We start from the raw sequence: 14,539 nt of genomic DNA on the forward strand, positions 1-14,539 counted from the left end.
CATCACTGAGAGTGCTGGAATTTCCCTGAGGCTGAGGCTTCTCCTCTGCATCCTCTAGTGTGAACTAGAGGTTCGGCTTCGTCTTTTCATCGTGTAAGGAATGTAATTAGTCAAAATGTTTGGAAAGTGAAAATCCAAGGCCCAGCACCCATGGCCATAATTACCTGTTAGCACATTTTCTTTATCCTTTTGTACTATACATTTTTATTTCTAAAGAACTGTAACCGTGGTGCATTCCATAGTACTTTGCCTCCTTAATGTTTTCCTTACAGTGTTGATTAATAAAATGCCAAAACTAGGTCTCCTAATGTAATCCACACTGAGAACAAGCTAAGACCAAGGAGAGACCCTGAGACCCCCCAGCCTGGAAATGAAAGGAGGTATTTAAATGTATTATAGACTGCGCCTCTTCTAGATCTTCTGTCCTTCACGGCAGACACATTTTTGGTGCTCACAAGCATTCTCTTGTGATTGATTAGTGATGAGTCATGCTGGTGGGCAGGCTAAGAGAAGGGAGCCACGCCTGGTGATCCCTGCAGCACTTGGTCTGTTTAAACAGGTCTGTGCCATGAGACTCAATATGATTATGGTGGCTCTCTGGGAGGTTGTCCAGAGGCCACTGTGAACTCTGACAGTCACCGAACTCTGCCTTCTCAGGAGAAGCTCCACGTATTTGTGCACATATATTCACTAATAAGTAAAGATTCTCCCAAAAGGCCATTCCGAACGACTCAGTGGACAAACCTGGAAACAATACACTAAGCAGAGAAAGCCAGATGTACGTACAATCTAAAAGTGAGCTCATAGGAGCACAGTAGACCAGTGCTCACTAGGGACTTAGGAAGGGGAATGAGTAGAGTGATTTTACTCATCAGAGGGTGAGACTTGTCCATCACCAGCTGGATAAATTCTAGAGATCAGTCTTCAGAGGTGACCACAGTAAATGACTGTTTACTTAAAGTTAGATAAGAAGGCAGATTTTAAATGTCCTCACCCCCAGCAACCCTGGGTATTGGTGGGTATTTTAACCTGACAATGGCAATTAATACAAAGTACATACATATATCAGACCATCATATCACAGATGTAAAGTATGTACAGTTTTAGATTTTTTTCCCAAAGGTCAGAAATAGGTTTAACTTGTTCTCCTTAAGGCTGAGGAGCGAGTAAGGATCCTCCGCGGAGCCTCACACTGTTAGTAGTTATGCGGCGCTAGGAACACGTCCCGAACACGACAGAACCACGGGAGAGTTTTATTAAAGAGGACAGAGGTGACAGGCCTGGGTGAAACACACATGTGGGTAAGGAGAGAAGAAGGGGAGAGAGGGAGGGAGGAGGAGGAGGAGAGAGAGAGACTGAGAGCCTGAGCGCCTGAGAGAGTCATGCAAGATGGCGCCGGCTTTTTAAAGGTTGGGCGGCGCATGCGTACAGGGACTCCTGTAGATTACACGGCTGGGCGCGCGCTTTACGCAACCACGTAAGGCCACAGAGTCCCGGTCCCGCGAGATGTCTGACCCGGAGATGGCTATTCTACACCGGAAATAGTTAGGCGGTCCGCCGGGCAAGCCCAACCGTGTAATTGTCTATCACACACTACCACCCACCAAACAAAGGGTTATGCGGTTCTGTTTCTTCTCACCTAACTGTCCACTAGATGCGCATTGCTTTTTTGAATCATAGATATTTTTGTTTATCACCAGAACAGACAAGATAAAAATGCATCACCAGAGACAAGGATCATGAGTGGAAACCATCTTGAGGATTTCAAAAACTTTTCAGTCTTATTCTTGAGTTCAAAGTTGCTGAGTACAGAGAATCCTCACTTAGTGGAAGGCACAGCTTTCTATCAACCACAAAACAGTTTGGGCCAGCAGACACAGCCTCCCACACAGCACTCAAAAAGTGATTTCAAAGAAATCAAAATGGTGATTTCTTTCCCGTGTTCTCCCACATTACTTCTCCATGTGTGCCTTTCACACCAGCTGTAGTGATGCACAGGCTGAACTCACAAATAAGTGCAAAAGAAGTACAACAAACGAAATCTCCTACAATGTCACACTAGATTACAAAAGGGCAAAACTGATGCTGTTCATTGTACATGCTCACTGCAGTGATAGTGCACTGCGTGGCTGTGTCTGGGGTTCTGAGCCTAGGGGAAAGTACCACATTTTCAAAGGGATGGTAGCAGACTGAAGTCAATACAAAAGAAAGCAAGTGTCTTGAGGAGTAGTTATAGCATGAGACGAGATGAGAAGAAAGGTCTAGCTTATAGAAGGAACTTATAAATGGCGTATGACTCTCTGGTAGCACCTGAAGGACATCCTTTGTGAAAAGACATAGATTGGTCCTGCTGCATTCCCCATGGCAGAATGAAGGCCCCTGGCTAGAAACTGTACAGAGGAATAGCCTGAAGTTCTCTGTGAGAGACTACGGTCTGGGAAGGCAGAGGATAAATTGGTCTCACAGGAAAACTACAATGATGCTTAATCAGCTGGACTAGAAGGCGTTTAATGTCTCTTCCAAATCCCAGATCCACAAACTGCTCAGGACAGATGCGGTGCACAGATAGATTTGGCCCGAGCCAGTAAGAGCCTCATGTAGTTAATGTGTCCCGTGACTGTCCACAGGTCTGACTGGTAATCAGACTAGCGTATAGTCATGATAATGTTTCCAAAGGCAGTATGGTGTTTTAAAAATTATTTTATGCGTATGAGTGTTTTGCCTGCATCTGTGTATATGTACCATGTGTGTGCAGTGCCTATGGAGGTCAGAAGAGGGTGCCAGATCCCCTGGAAATTTGAGTCAGCCAGTGTTCTTAACTGCTGAACTGTCTCTCCAACCCCAGGATGGCACTAAATTTTAACTGATGAGCCTCCTGGATAGATGGGGAGGGGACCTCTGACCCATGAAAGAACTGAGCCAAGTCAGTTTTAGTTTGGTTATATATGGGTCATGGCACCAAGCCAGGACAGACAAGATCACTGGCCATCTGAATTAGAACTGATGATTCCTGGGGCCTCTGCAAGACCCATTCAGGGTGAATTTACCTGTGGCCATGCACAGTACTACGACTGTAGGAGCACCTGATCTCAAAATGGGAGCCGTGGTCTGAAGCTGGAGATCCAGTAACTCTCACCAAGGTCTATGCTCATAGCTGTGAGCGTTGGCATCACTGGCTTGCAGGCACTTAGCGTTAAGCTTGTAGTGCTCATAGACCGGGAGGGCCATTGGCACAGAGGTAGGCACACACATCACAAATAGTGCCCACCACCACCACCACAGGAAGGCTCTTACATCCACCACCTGCAACCTGAGGGTCATATGATTTCAAAAGCAGTCTTTTAAGTCAGTTCTGCATTTCTTCTGCCTGCCACCTGCATCTCAGACATTCCCCTGCTTGGCGGCCTTACTTGGCTCCCTCCACACAGAAGGCCTGATGAGGAGGCTGGAATGTGTGTGAAGGAGTAGAAGGAGCAGCAGACAGAGAGATGCAAGTGCTTCCTGGCTCCTGTCAGAGCACTCCTGGCTTCCTGCCGTGTGTGTGTGCAGGATTCCACTAGGTGCCAATCTGGGATCATCGATCAAAAGACGAAGGCACTGTGAACATCCCAAGTTTTGTTTAGAGATCAAGTTTCAAGGCTTTGACTGTATCTGGCATACTCGCCTGCAGAGTGGTTACCATAGCACGAGCTGAACAACCGCCATTGGCCTTGAAGTCAGCAGAAAGCAGGGGACAAGGACACAGGGGCACCCGGAAAGAAATCATTCCACCCCCCCCCGTCTAGTCGGGTGAGGCAGTGAGTTTACTGAAGTCCTTACAGGTCCCTGGGGATGAGGTTCCTTAAAGGAGCACACACAGCTGCATCCCTAAGATGCCCAGCCTAGCTTGGGTGTCTCACACTGCTGCACCCTGGAGCTCCCTGCACAGCCCATCCCAGTGGGAGGGTGTGCTCCTCCCAGCCACTGCTGCTGCCGCCAATGCCGAGGTCACTTTAATGGACTTTGAGAATCGGTAACATCCTGAATTTCCTGAGCCTTGTAAATGTATTTTGCTCCCAGAATCTTATGAGTCTGCTTAACCCCCCCCCCCCTGTGAGGAAATGTTTCAATTCAGTGGAAACAGTTGCGGAACAGATTTGTCACAGATGGACCGGGTTGTGTGGGCACAATCACTGCCTCCCTTTGAGCTGAGGCTAGTTCTCAGCCACAGCTCCTAAGAGGTCCCATGTCCATCAACAGTCAATGTTCTGGACTCTGACTGATTGCTACAGAATGTACAGATCTCAGTCTCAGTGGGATTCCACCCATCCCATGCTTGTATTTCTATTTACACATCCCAGGAGTGTATACCAATAAGGAAGTCTATAATGATTTTCAACATATTCCCAACATTCTATCACCTAATGTTTTCTCCAGAATTTTTTACAGTGCGGGACTTTGCCTTTCCTGTTCCTAGTGAGTGATAATAGGAAGGGTTAAAATACCATCAGCTGGGAGACACACAGTGGCTCTGCCTGCACTTGCTTGTGGCCTGGGCCATCACTTCACCTCTCTGGGTCTCTGCCTCCTTTCCCATAAAATATGGTACCTCACGAGCTGATGGGGAGATTTGTTAAAAACAGGAACTGTACGTGGCAGAGGCCTGGCATGCTCGTTGTCTTGGCTTCTTTTTTCCGTGCTTTTTGTTTTAATCTATGTCTGCCTGTTCTGTGTCTGAAACAGTGAGCAAAGACTGTTCTTGATTGGCAGAGAGGAAAGATCAAGCGGAAACCAGAAACCCACACCACAGATTCCTCCCCTATTTTCAAAGGAACAAGAATGGAAGTAAGGGTCAGCCATGGAAGACCCTCTGGAGTTTGGGTCTCCCTCTCTTTCCTTCCCTCCCTCAGTCCTTAGTTCTCCGCTCATTTGCTCACCAGAGTAGAGTGGCAGTTGTCCCCATGATGTGCAGGATGGACAAGCCAGAAAGTCAACAGTAACTTTAAGGAGAACAGAACTGCTCACCACTGTTAGGCTTTTCCCCAGCAGGACCACGGGAGGAAGGCAATCCATGAGCAAAGATTTCATGGTAATGGCAGTAAGTTACCGCAAAGCAAGTTCTCAGTGATCTCACCCATCTGCTTTAAATAAACTACTTTAGAAATATAAAATGACCATACGAGGTGTCTGAAGCAGTTGGCTACATTAACAGACACTGCCTGGACTCTAATATAAAAATTAGGGTGTTGCATATGGCGTAGAGGAGACGGGGCTCTTGGCCTCAGATGCTCTTGGCTGGCTTTTGTGGTACCAGTCCTTTGTTCTAAGTTGCATCTCTTTTAATCAAGGATCCAACCCATCCCCTGTAAAATTCAGTTTTTGTTCTTTGTCGCCCATCTATTCAATGCAGTTTTCATGTCCGTGTGCTTAAATGTCAAATCATACATAGTTACAATCTTGATGTTTTCAGAGTAAGATAGCCTAGGCTCTTTCTTTTCTTTCTTTCTTTTTTTTTCTGAGACAGGGTTTCCCTGTGTAGCTTTGTGCCTTTCCTGGAACTTACTCAGTAGCCCAGGCTGGCCTCGAACTCACAGAGATCCACCTGCCTCTGCCTCCCGAGTGCTGGGACTACAGGCGTGCACCACTACCGCCTGGCTTTTGGGGGGGAGGGCGGCTAGGCTCTTTCAAAGCACATTCATCATTATACAAACAAGGAGACAGGACAACAAGCCACAATTTTTTTCCCCAGTAACTATAGTGCTTCTGAGGAAGAATCACTGCATTAATTAAAACAACAAACAAAAAAAAAAAAAAAAAAACAGCTCAGAAAGCAATGCACTACAGTTTGGGCACTTGGGATGTCCAGCCTTTAAGGGTTATTCATGACTGTAAAATGACTACACCCCATTTCCTGCCTTTACTTAGCTTCTTGGATCACATACAGGATTCCTAAACACCATGCCCTTCTTTCTCGCTTCCTCCACCCTTTCTCCACACCCTCACTCACCCCAGTGGAAGGTGATAACGTCCCACATCTGGCTTGATGTCAAGCTGAAAGCACAGGCCCAAAGTAGCTGACATCAGTGTCTCATGCCCACAGCAGTCAGAGCTGCTGCTGTGAACTTACCTAATAGCATCTGGTACCATGTTAGAATTTAACCTTTCCACTGCTCAGGCCCAGGCTACTGATATACCAAGCTTCACATACCTCTCACTTTCTACAAAAGATGTGGGAGAGCAAGAATCTTTAGACCCACATAAGAACACAAAGCCCTCGTCCCAATTCTTTTTACCTGAAAACTGTCTTGGTCTCTTTTCCCATAGTCATCACATGAGGCTTATTCACTATTGCCATTAGAGTACATTATAAAGTTATACCAGCAAAAAATTCCACACAGAAATGCACTAAATGCTGATGAGCAACATGGGGCAATAATAACAAGAAGGTCTTAACTGGGGTCTTGTTACTTATTCTCTGTGTGTGCCTGTGTGCCTGAGGGCGTGCATGGGCAGCACATAAGTGCAGTACCCACAGACACCAAAAGAGGGTGTGGGATCCCTGGAACTGGAATTGCAGGCAGCGGATGGAGAATTGCCTTATGGGTGCTGGGAATCCAAACCAGGTTCTTCACCATTAAACCATCTCTCCAGCTCCCTGTTACACTTTAAACTGAAAGTTTCCAGTTAGTAGCTAGGTTGCTTTTCATTCTGAGTCAGCCAAAAGTGAGAACAACATGTCCATGTGCTTCTCAATTCAAAGAACTTCATTCATCAGCTCCTGGCGTAGAATTTGATAAGCTTTCTGTGGGAGGAGAGATTCTGATTACTCTCATGTTGTTCCTTAGATATGGTCAAACTGAGTAGCAGTTTCTGTATTTCTGGTTCCCAGCCTGCGAGCATGTGGATATAGAGATTGAGTTTTTTGTTTTGTTTTGTTTTATTTTGTTTTTTTAAAGCCTATCCTGTTTGCTACATCACTCCAGGCAGAAATACTATTGTTGACTAGCATTGGGCTTGTCTTTCTCTCTCTCTTTTCTTTTTTAAATGGAGACCCTTTCCCATGTGACCCCTTCCCGTAAGTCTTTACTTTACAAGCATTCCCCGGAGCTCAGCAGATTGTCCTTAGCCCTTGCAAGGATATCTGCAGCCTGTGTGGTGATTCTTGGCAGCAGCTTCAATGTGATCCGTACTTTGCATTTGTTTCATGGTGATTGAAAACTGGGGAAGTAGACAAATTAAGGGAGCATGGCTGGGTGCTTAGTAAACAACCCTGCACAGGTTGTCTCTTTAGGTGCTCCATCACATGGTGACCCAGAGGGTCTTTATGTACCTCTGGTTTCAACGTAGGATTAAAAAGTTTGTTTTTTAATTTGGAAGCGTCTTATTTGATTAATGAAGCCTTTGTAACGAAGGCTAACATTTTACACCCAGTGATCCACGCTTATTTGAAATGATTTATTTAAGATGTGAACACAGTTACCCCACTTCCAGCCCCCACCCCTCCTTTTTTTTTAAACCTAGTTGCCGCTGACGTTCGGAAGCCGAAACACTTTCACTAACTTTCATAACCTGAAAAGGTTCCTATGCCAGGGCTTGCTCAGCCTTTCTTGAAGTCTCTGTGGCTCTCTCCTCTCTCGGCTCTGGGGTTTAGGGTCTTTGTCAGCCCCAGGGGCTTCCAGTCCTCTGTTTGCTTTAAGCCGGGTGTGAAGTAGGATCTGCTGGTACAGCGTCTTGGCCGGCTCGGGGCTGACGAACACGCCCAGTCCCCTCTCGGCGCGCTTTGATTGGCTCCCGAGGTCACATGAGGGACCCGGAGGGTTGGAATTCTGACTTGTGGCTTCTGACTCTCCTTTTTCTTTTTAAAAATCGCTGGGTCTGTGGCTGTCTCCTGGGGCTTGGTGCCTTTGACCGAGGCTGGAGACAGCTGCGAACAGCACGGGCAGCTGAGGTGGCAGTGGGAGCTCCCCCCGAGATGTTCAGCCAGGTGCCCAGGACCCCGGCTGCAGGCTGCTACTATCTAAATCCCATGACACCTGAGAGCCAGGAGATGTACTTGCGATTGGATCAGACTGCCAGGCGCTCTCCCTACAGGATGAGCCGGATCCTAGCACGCCATCACCTAGTGACTAAAATTCAGCAAGGTGAGTTGCGGGCACTGCCAGGGTGCCACTCATTTCGGTTGGCTCTATATTGTGCTGCTTACAAAGTTATTGTTCGCACTGTACACCACACGGATTCCTATGCCACGCTGCGGGGCACTCTTCCAGATAACTTTAGACTCCAGTTATAAGCAGTCTGTGACAGCACTGAGCACCGCAGAACTCACACAGAAAAATATTTCCCAGTTGGACACGAATCATGAATTGCAAATCCTCTGTGTGTCAACAGAACAAATGGGAAAGGTTTACTCAGTGTGTGTGTTGGGTAGCTTTTCTGCAAGTAAACACATACTCTGGTCACATTTTTAAAGTGGACACTTGTTTATTTAATTAAGGAGAGACCAGAGGGTTAGGGACTAATGTCCACCCTGCCTGGAGTTTATAGGACGTCTTCCCTGAAGGGAACAGTGAGAATAGAATCTGTGCTGAAGGCCACTGGGCTGACAGCTTGAATTACATTCTTTTCCTGCCCGTGTGTTTGTGTGGATAGTCACCACTGATTTGTTGATACTGTTTTCTTGCTAAAGGATAAATGTGACTCTTCACCTCAAAACAGAGCCTGTGACTACACACACTTAGGAGCACTGGCTTCCTAAGGCAAAGGGACAGTACTGATTATAGGCAGTTAGGTGATCCTTTTTAATTCTCAAAGATGGGGAGGAACCCTTGTACCCTGAACATTAATAAAACTCATGTTTTGTTTTGTTTAAAGGCTTAAAGCTTAAAAACATGCTCTGCACGGCATAGACTGTAAAGGAAGCCCCTGAGCTAGTGACCGTTTTTAAAAGACAGACACATCCGGATCCACAGTCAGTACATAGTCACCTACCTACTGACAACAAACCTGACTAAATCATTCCGTTGGCCCTACCAGGAATTTCAAGAGCAATTATGAAAATGGAGTTCCCACTTGAATACGTGCATTTGAGACTATATTGAATTTTAGAGGGGAAGCTAAGATCTGCAATCTTTTAAGATCTCACTGTAATGTCTCTAAGAGGAACAATACATATTCCAGCCGGCGGCATCTAATGAGATTGTTTCCTTGGGAATGGGCATTTGTTTGCGAAGGTTCAGGAACTGGCTATGTGTGAAGGATACTGGTGCCGCATACCATTCTGATTGCAGGAAGGATATTAAGTCACTCCATGAACTCTGTGTGCAAGTCTCCCTTGAATAGAAACAAAAGTATTCCCTGTGGCTTGATTTAAAAATACATTCAGCTGAGAATAAGAACCAGCTTCATATTTGATTTAGAAACTTTTTAGGGTGGGGATGTATTAGGTATATTTTCTATTGGACATCGGGACTTAATAATCAGTGTGAATCTGTCATCTGTAGGCTGTGCCAATCTCTCCTTATCATATTAGAAATAGCCTGTCTTTCAATCCTCTTTATATGTATTGTCAGTCATGGATTTATGTTCTTTGGGAATGATGGTTGTTTTTCATGAATGATCATCGAAAGTGGATCATTCTTACATATGGCACTATAACCCTGTCTGTATTTTATTTTTGAATAATTAGAAAATTTGAGGTGCCTCCTTGTTTTATGTGGGGTAATGGAACGACGGAAGCCAAGGGATTCCTAAAAGTTAAAAGCAACAGTTAGGAAACAGGAAAGAATTCCCACCCTCTAGTGATTCAGAAATCATGATGGGTTAATATACAATGTTTAGTGAACAGATAACAAAGTGATTTTTTATCAGATTTGCCATGCTGATAGATTGTGATTCTTCTCACAGCACATGTTATTAATGGAGCATTTGCAACATATCAGGATGTGAGAGCTATGAATTCTGACTTACTTTTCTCTCAAAAAAGTACTAATTGTTTGGTGCCATTTTAGACCTATTGTAAAGATAAGAAAATAGGCACATGATGTTTAGAGTTGTACAGTGGAGTTGGCATTTGAGCACAAATCTGAGACTCATGCTCTTCAACGCGCTATACTATGTGTGTGTGTGTGTGTGTGTGTGTGTGTGTGTGTGTGTGTGTGTGTAATGAATGTTAGATAAAATGCTGGACCTAGGGTTGGGTTTGGGGTTCTGTCATACACAAAAGATCTCGTAACTATAACAAGGAGTCCATTACAGAATCCCGGTTGGCTACTCATTGTGTGGTTCCAGTTAGCTTTTACTTCTGTAGTGGGAGCAATGTGCTATGAGTTTGAGTCTGTTTAGATGGTTAGTACCCAGATTACTAACAACCTTTAATCCTTCCATTAGAGTTCATATAAAATTAATGTAAGTATTATATTTGTATATCAACATCTTAAAATGACAGTCACAGCAGCAATGTTTCAGCATCTTGCTTTAGATCTTTCCAAGAAACTTTTGCACTTGTTAATATCATTTGTGGTACCACGATTATGATTTCTTTCTTGTGGCTGGGGGTCAGGGGAGTACAGAGAGGAGCAAGTTGCTTTCTGATGACCTCATTCAAGTGAGCTAATCATTGAATGGCATGGGCATGATTCAACGGCAGATACGCTCATGGGGAGAGAAAACAAGAGAGAGAAATAATGGAACCCTTTGATGATGCCCGAGACCAGAATTGTTACCCGGAGCCCTAGATGTATCAAGGCTTGCTTGTCTTAGGGCATACTCCAAAACACGCACACATTGCTTCTCTAGCCTCTTATAGAATTGCTCTGTAGTTAATTCCAGTTAAAAAGAGAAAGGTTTAAAACAGAGTGCTGGACAGCAGAGAGAGAGCCTACCGGAAGTCCCATTGCTCCGATACCCGCCCCCCCCCAAAGCACTCTTGCTTGACTCAATCTGGAAATTGTTGTTGTGGTAGACATAGAAAGGAGGTGACAGTGGTCCTTACCAGGCCCTCCCTAGCCCTTTCCTTCACTAGGAGGCACCGTGGAGAAAGAACAGAGGATGTGGGTGTGAGGTATAGTTAGGCCATGGCGTGTTTCCCAATAGTATCCTAGTAAAATATGCACAACCTCTACAGCAGCCGCTTTAGAGTGTGTTGAATGGTTGTCATCATCATCATGTATGCGGGCAATGTTACCGTCCATCTGTTTACATCTCGCTGAGACAGAAATTCTCAGGACGCCTGTTAAACACTAGCTTTTCTCCTGCCTCCCATCAGCCCCTGCCTAACACTGTCTTGCTTTTCTCTGAATTACAGTATTTTCACCAGATTTGTCTCCTTCTGAATGCTGCTGGGTAGTATTTCATTGTGTGTCTATACCATACTTCCTTTTTAAAAACGCAATTACCATAACTGGTGTGCTGTCGGAGAACTAGCCTTCCAATGTTATTTTAGGATATCAAAAAAACATGATCTTTTCATACACACACCCTACTTGCAAAAGCCAAATCCAAGCAGATCCATAAATGTGATTATTTTTGAAGAACTCTATCAAGCTTTTTATTCGAAATTCTCAAAAACCATCACGATACGGCCCAGGTTTCAGTAAAATCTACCTACAAAAGAACAAAAGAGGCAGGGATCCAGGCTCTGTTTCAACACTGTCCATCTTTATGATAGCAGTTTCCAGGGCATCACTGGGCCTTTGCTTTTGAGTGAGCAATGTGCACAGATTATGTCTTGTTCTAGGATTCTCTGTAGTCATATCAGTAATTCTTTGGCTGCAAGTATAGAAAGCCAAGGGACTTAAATACAGCTTGAGAACAACCACAAAGGAGTCACTGCATCTGCTGTCTGTGGGGTCACAGCAAATGCCGTCTGTGGGGTCACAGCATCTGCCGTCTGTGGGGTCACAGTATCTGCCATCTGTGGGGTCACAGTGTCTCTGCCAACTGTGGGGTCACAGCATCTGCTGTCTGTGGGGTCACAGTGTCTCTGCTGACTGTGGGGTCACAGCATCTGCTGTCTGTGGGGTCACAGTGTCTCTGCTGACTGTGGGGTCACAGCATCTGCTGTCTGTGGGGTCACAGTGTCTCTGCCGACTGTGGGGTCACAGCATCTGCCATCTGTGGAGGCAAGGTGTCTCTGCCGTCTAATCAACCAGAGCTTCTCATTTTTCTGTTTTCTGAAGAAAGAAGTAAAGTGAATTTTTGTTTTGCTCTTGCTACTAACTTCTCGTGAGATTTCGGGGAAGTCACAACTCTCCTGAAAATTCTTTCAAACACCAAGGATTGGATTAAACTCTCTGTAAAGTCCCTTGGTGTCTGAAGTTGGAGAATCCCGTGTTCTCAGGTATCCCTTGAGAAAAGGACGATTCTTACTCCAGTTTTCCTTATTATGTCGTTCAGCATCCCCTTGCTTATATCTGACCCATGTGCTTTTGATATTTGTGTCCTAAGACCGTAAGAATGTGCAGTCTGTGTTCTATTTAAATGTTGTAATTACTATAATTATACAGGAACTTTTTTTTCCCTCAAGGGTCCTGGCCTTAATGTGACATTGTTGTCATGTCCAGCTGATATCAGGGGTGTGGAGAGAATGTCTGTGTGTGCACTTGTGCTCACCACAAGATTTCTGTGCTTGATAAGAACAGAGAATTCAGAAAATCCCACTGGAAGCTGAGCTTTCGTTTTTCCTCGAGGTTTAATCTAAGACGAATTTAAACAGACACAGCGACTGCCCGGAACTTGGCTAAAGTGGTACATGCTCAGTCCCCAGCTAATTCCAGCGGGTGTGAGTGGCATATTTTCTCTCCCTCATTACTCTGTCAAATGGCATCTTGGGAATTTGCCCAACCTAAGTGGTGAGCACTGCCCATCCCTGGTGAGTGAGGACCCTCACCCACCCCACCCCAACTGGATAGTGTCAGCCTAAATTAAACCATCATTTGTTCCCCTGAAATATTTGGTCCTCTCTGAACCACAGGGTGAATGTGACGCAAAGGAAGCACAGAGAACAGGCTGGGAACGTGCCCATCGCTGTCGCCCATCCATGTTGCCCAAGCTTCTTGAAAAAGAGAGTGTGGCAATTGGCATAAGTTACATTTTCTAAATCAGAGCCTGTTTCTCTTGAGTGGGGGTTGCTGGAGGGCCTGTGCAGAAAGGGTACTATTTAACCACAATTACAGGAAAATAGGCTAGTGGCTTAGGCCAAACGACTTCAGTGTTTAGAACTTTACTACCTAGTAGAAAGAAGACTGTGAAGGGTCAGCAGGTGTACCCCAGAAAGAAGTTAGGGAAAGAGAGATATGCTTATGAACATAAAGACCATGTGCCTATAGCCCCAGGTCACTGCTCTTCTTTGCTCTGATTCTCTAAACACAACCCACATCAAACAGTTCTCAAGTCTGGATTCTGTGGCAGTACTTTAAGGAAGAGGGGATTCATTTTCTCATCTCCACACATGTCCCCTCTCCACTCCCAACCCCTGTCAACTGTACTTTTAATTCCTAGTCAAATCTATGGCTAGTGTGACAGGGTCTTACACATTGAGAATCCTCCTGATCACTTTCCCAACTCAGCAGCTCAACCTGGGTAGCCCTAGCAAATGTCAGCGGATGATCCAAAACAGCTAAGCTCCCAAAGAGCAAGTGCAATTGAACTTCAGTAAATCTCTCCTAAAAAGGGGGACGATGTGGGTGGGGTTTAAAAGAGAAATGTCGTTAACCAGGATATATTCTGCCTCTGCATTTAGTTATGAGAACACAACAAAGAATATACAAAAAGACAAATCCAGCCATGAGTCACACACCAGATATTTGGATAAAACAGAGATCATTTAAAAATCATTTGCCATTCGCCTGGGGGCAGCAGGAACATGAGGTGGGTGGGGAAAGGTACTGCATCTTAGTATGGCGAAGTCTGTAGAAGAATATACAACTCAATAGGATCATAAGAGGAAAAAAAATTCTGACAGAAAGAAAAGTACTGGTTAATTTGTAAGAGAAAATCAAGAAGCATTATTACTTGGAAGTATAAAATACATAATGTCCCAAAATAGCTATTAAAAACGGTCTGCAAACTGGACTTCAACTTCCCAGTACCTAAGAAAGGAGCATAGATGAGAACACAGTCAAGGGATATTTGCCATGTCCATAAGGTCCTACCGTATCTTCTCATGGGACTTGATGTTTGGAAGAATTTCCTATGACAGCTGCATCTGAGAGTAACTTCCCCTGGAGGGTGACTCCAATGGATCATTTATTTCCTTGAAAATTTTATTTTGGATTTATTTTATTTTATTTTATTTTATTTTATTTTATTTTATTTTATTTTATTTTATTTGTGTGTGTGTGTGTGTGTGTGTGTGTGTGTGTGTGTGTGTGTGTTTTGGCTGCATGTATGTCTGTGCACCACATGCGCTGTCTGGTGCCTGTGGAGGTCAGGAGAGGTCATTGGATTCCCTGGAACTGTAGTTGATGTCTGTTGTGAGCCACCATGTGGGTGCTGGGAACTGAGCCCAGATGCTCTCCAAGAGTAACAAGTGCTCTTAACCACTGGGCCAGCTCTCCAGCCC

The 14,539-nt window shown here is 44.9% G+C and overlaps 1 protein-coding gene across 4 annotated transcripts in view; it reads left to right on the plus strand.

Annotated features, from left to right (window-relative positions):
* Positions 1-14,539, plus strand: part of Stard13 (StAR related lipid transfer domain containing 13) — a 264,924-nt gene that overhangs the window by 93,370 nt on the left and 157,015 nt on the right. For 2 of the 4 annotated variants that reach the window (XM_036171922.1, XM_036171923.1), the window contains exon 1: positions 7,823-8,120. The exons of the other annotated variants lie outside the window; for them this stretch is intronic. In XM_036171922.1, the coding sequence (XP_036027815.1) occupies positions 7,952-8,120 (169 nt within the window). In that variant the 5' untranslated portion in view covers positions 7,823-7,951. Of the gene's footprint in view, positions 1-7,822; positions 8,121-14,539 lie in introns of those variants that run through there. 4 annotated transcript variants of the gene reach the window in all.

Source organism: Onychomys torridus, chromosome 22 (assembly GCF_903995425.1).
Source record: "Onychomys torridus chromosome 22, mOncTor1.1, whole genome shotgun sequence".
In the NCBI taxonomy this organism is placed as follows: Eukaryota; Metazoa; Chordata; class Mammalia; order Rodentia; family Cricetidae; genus Onychomys; species Onychomys torridus.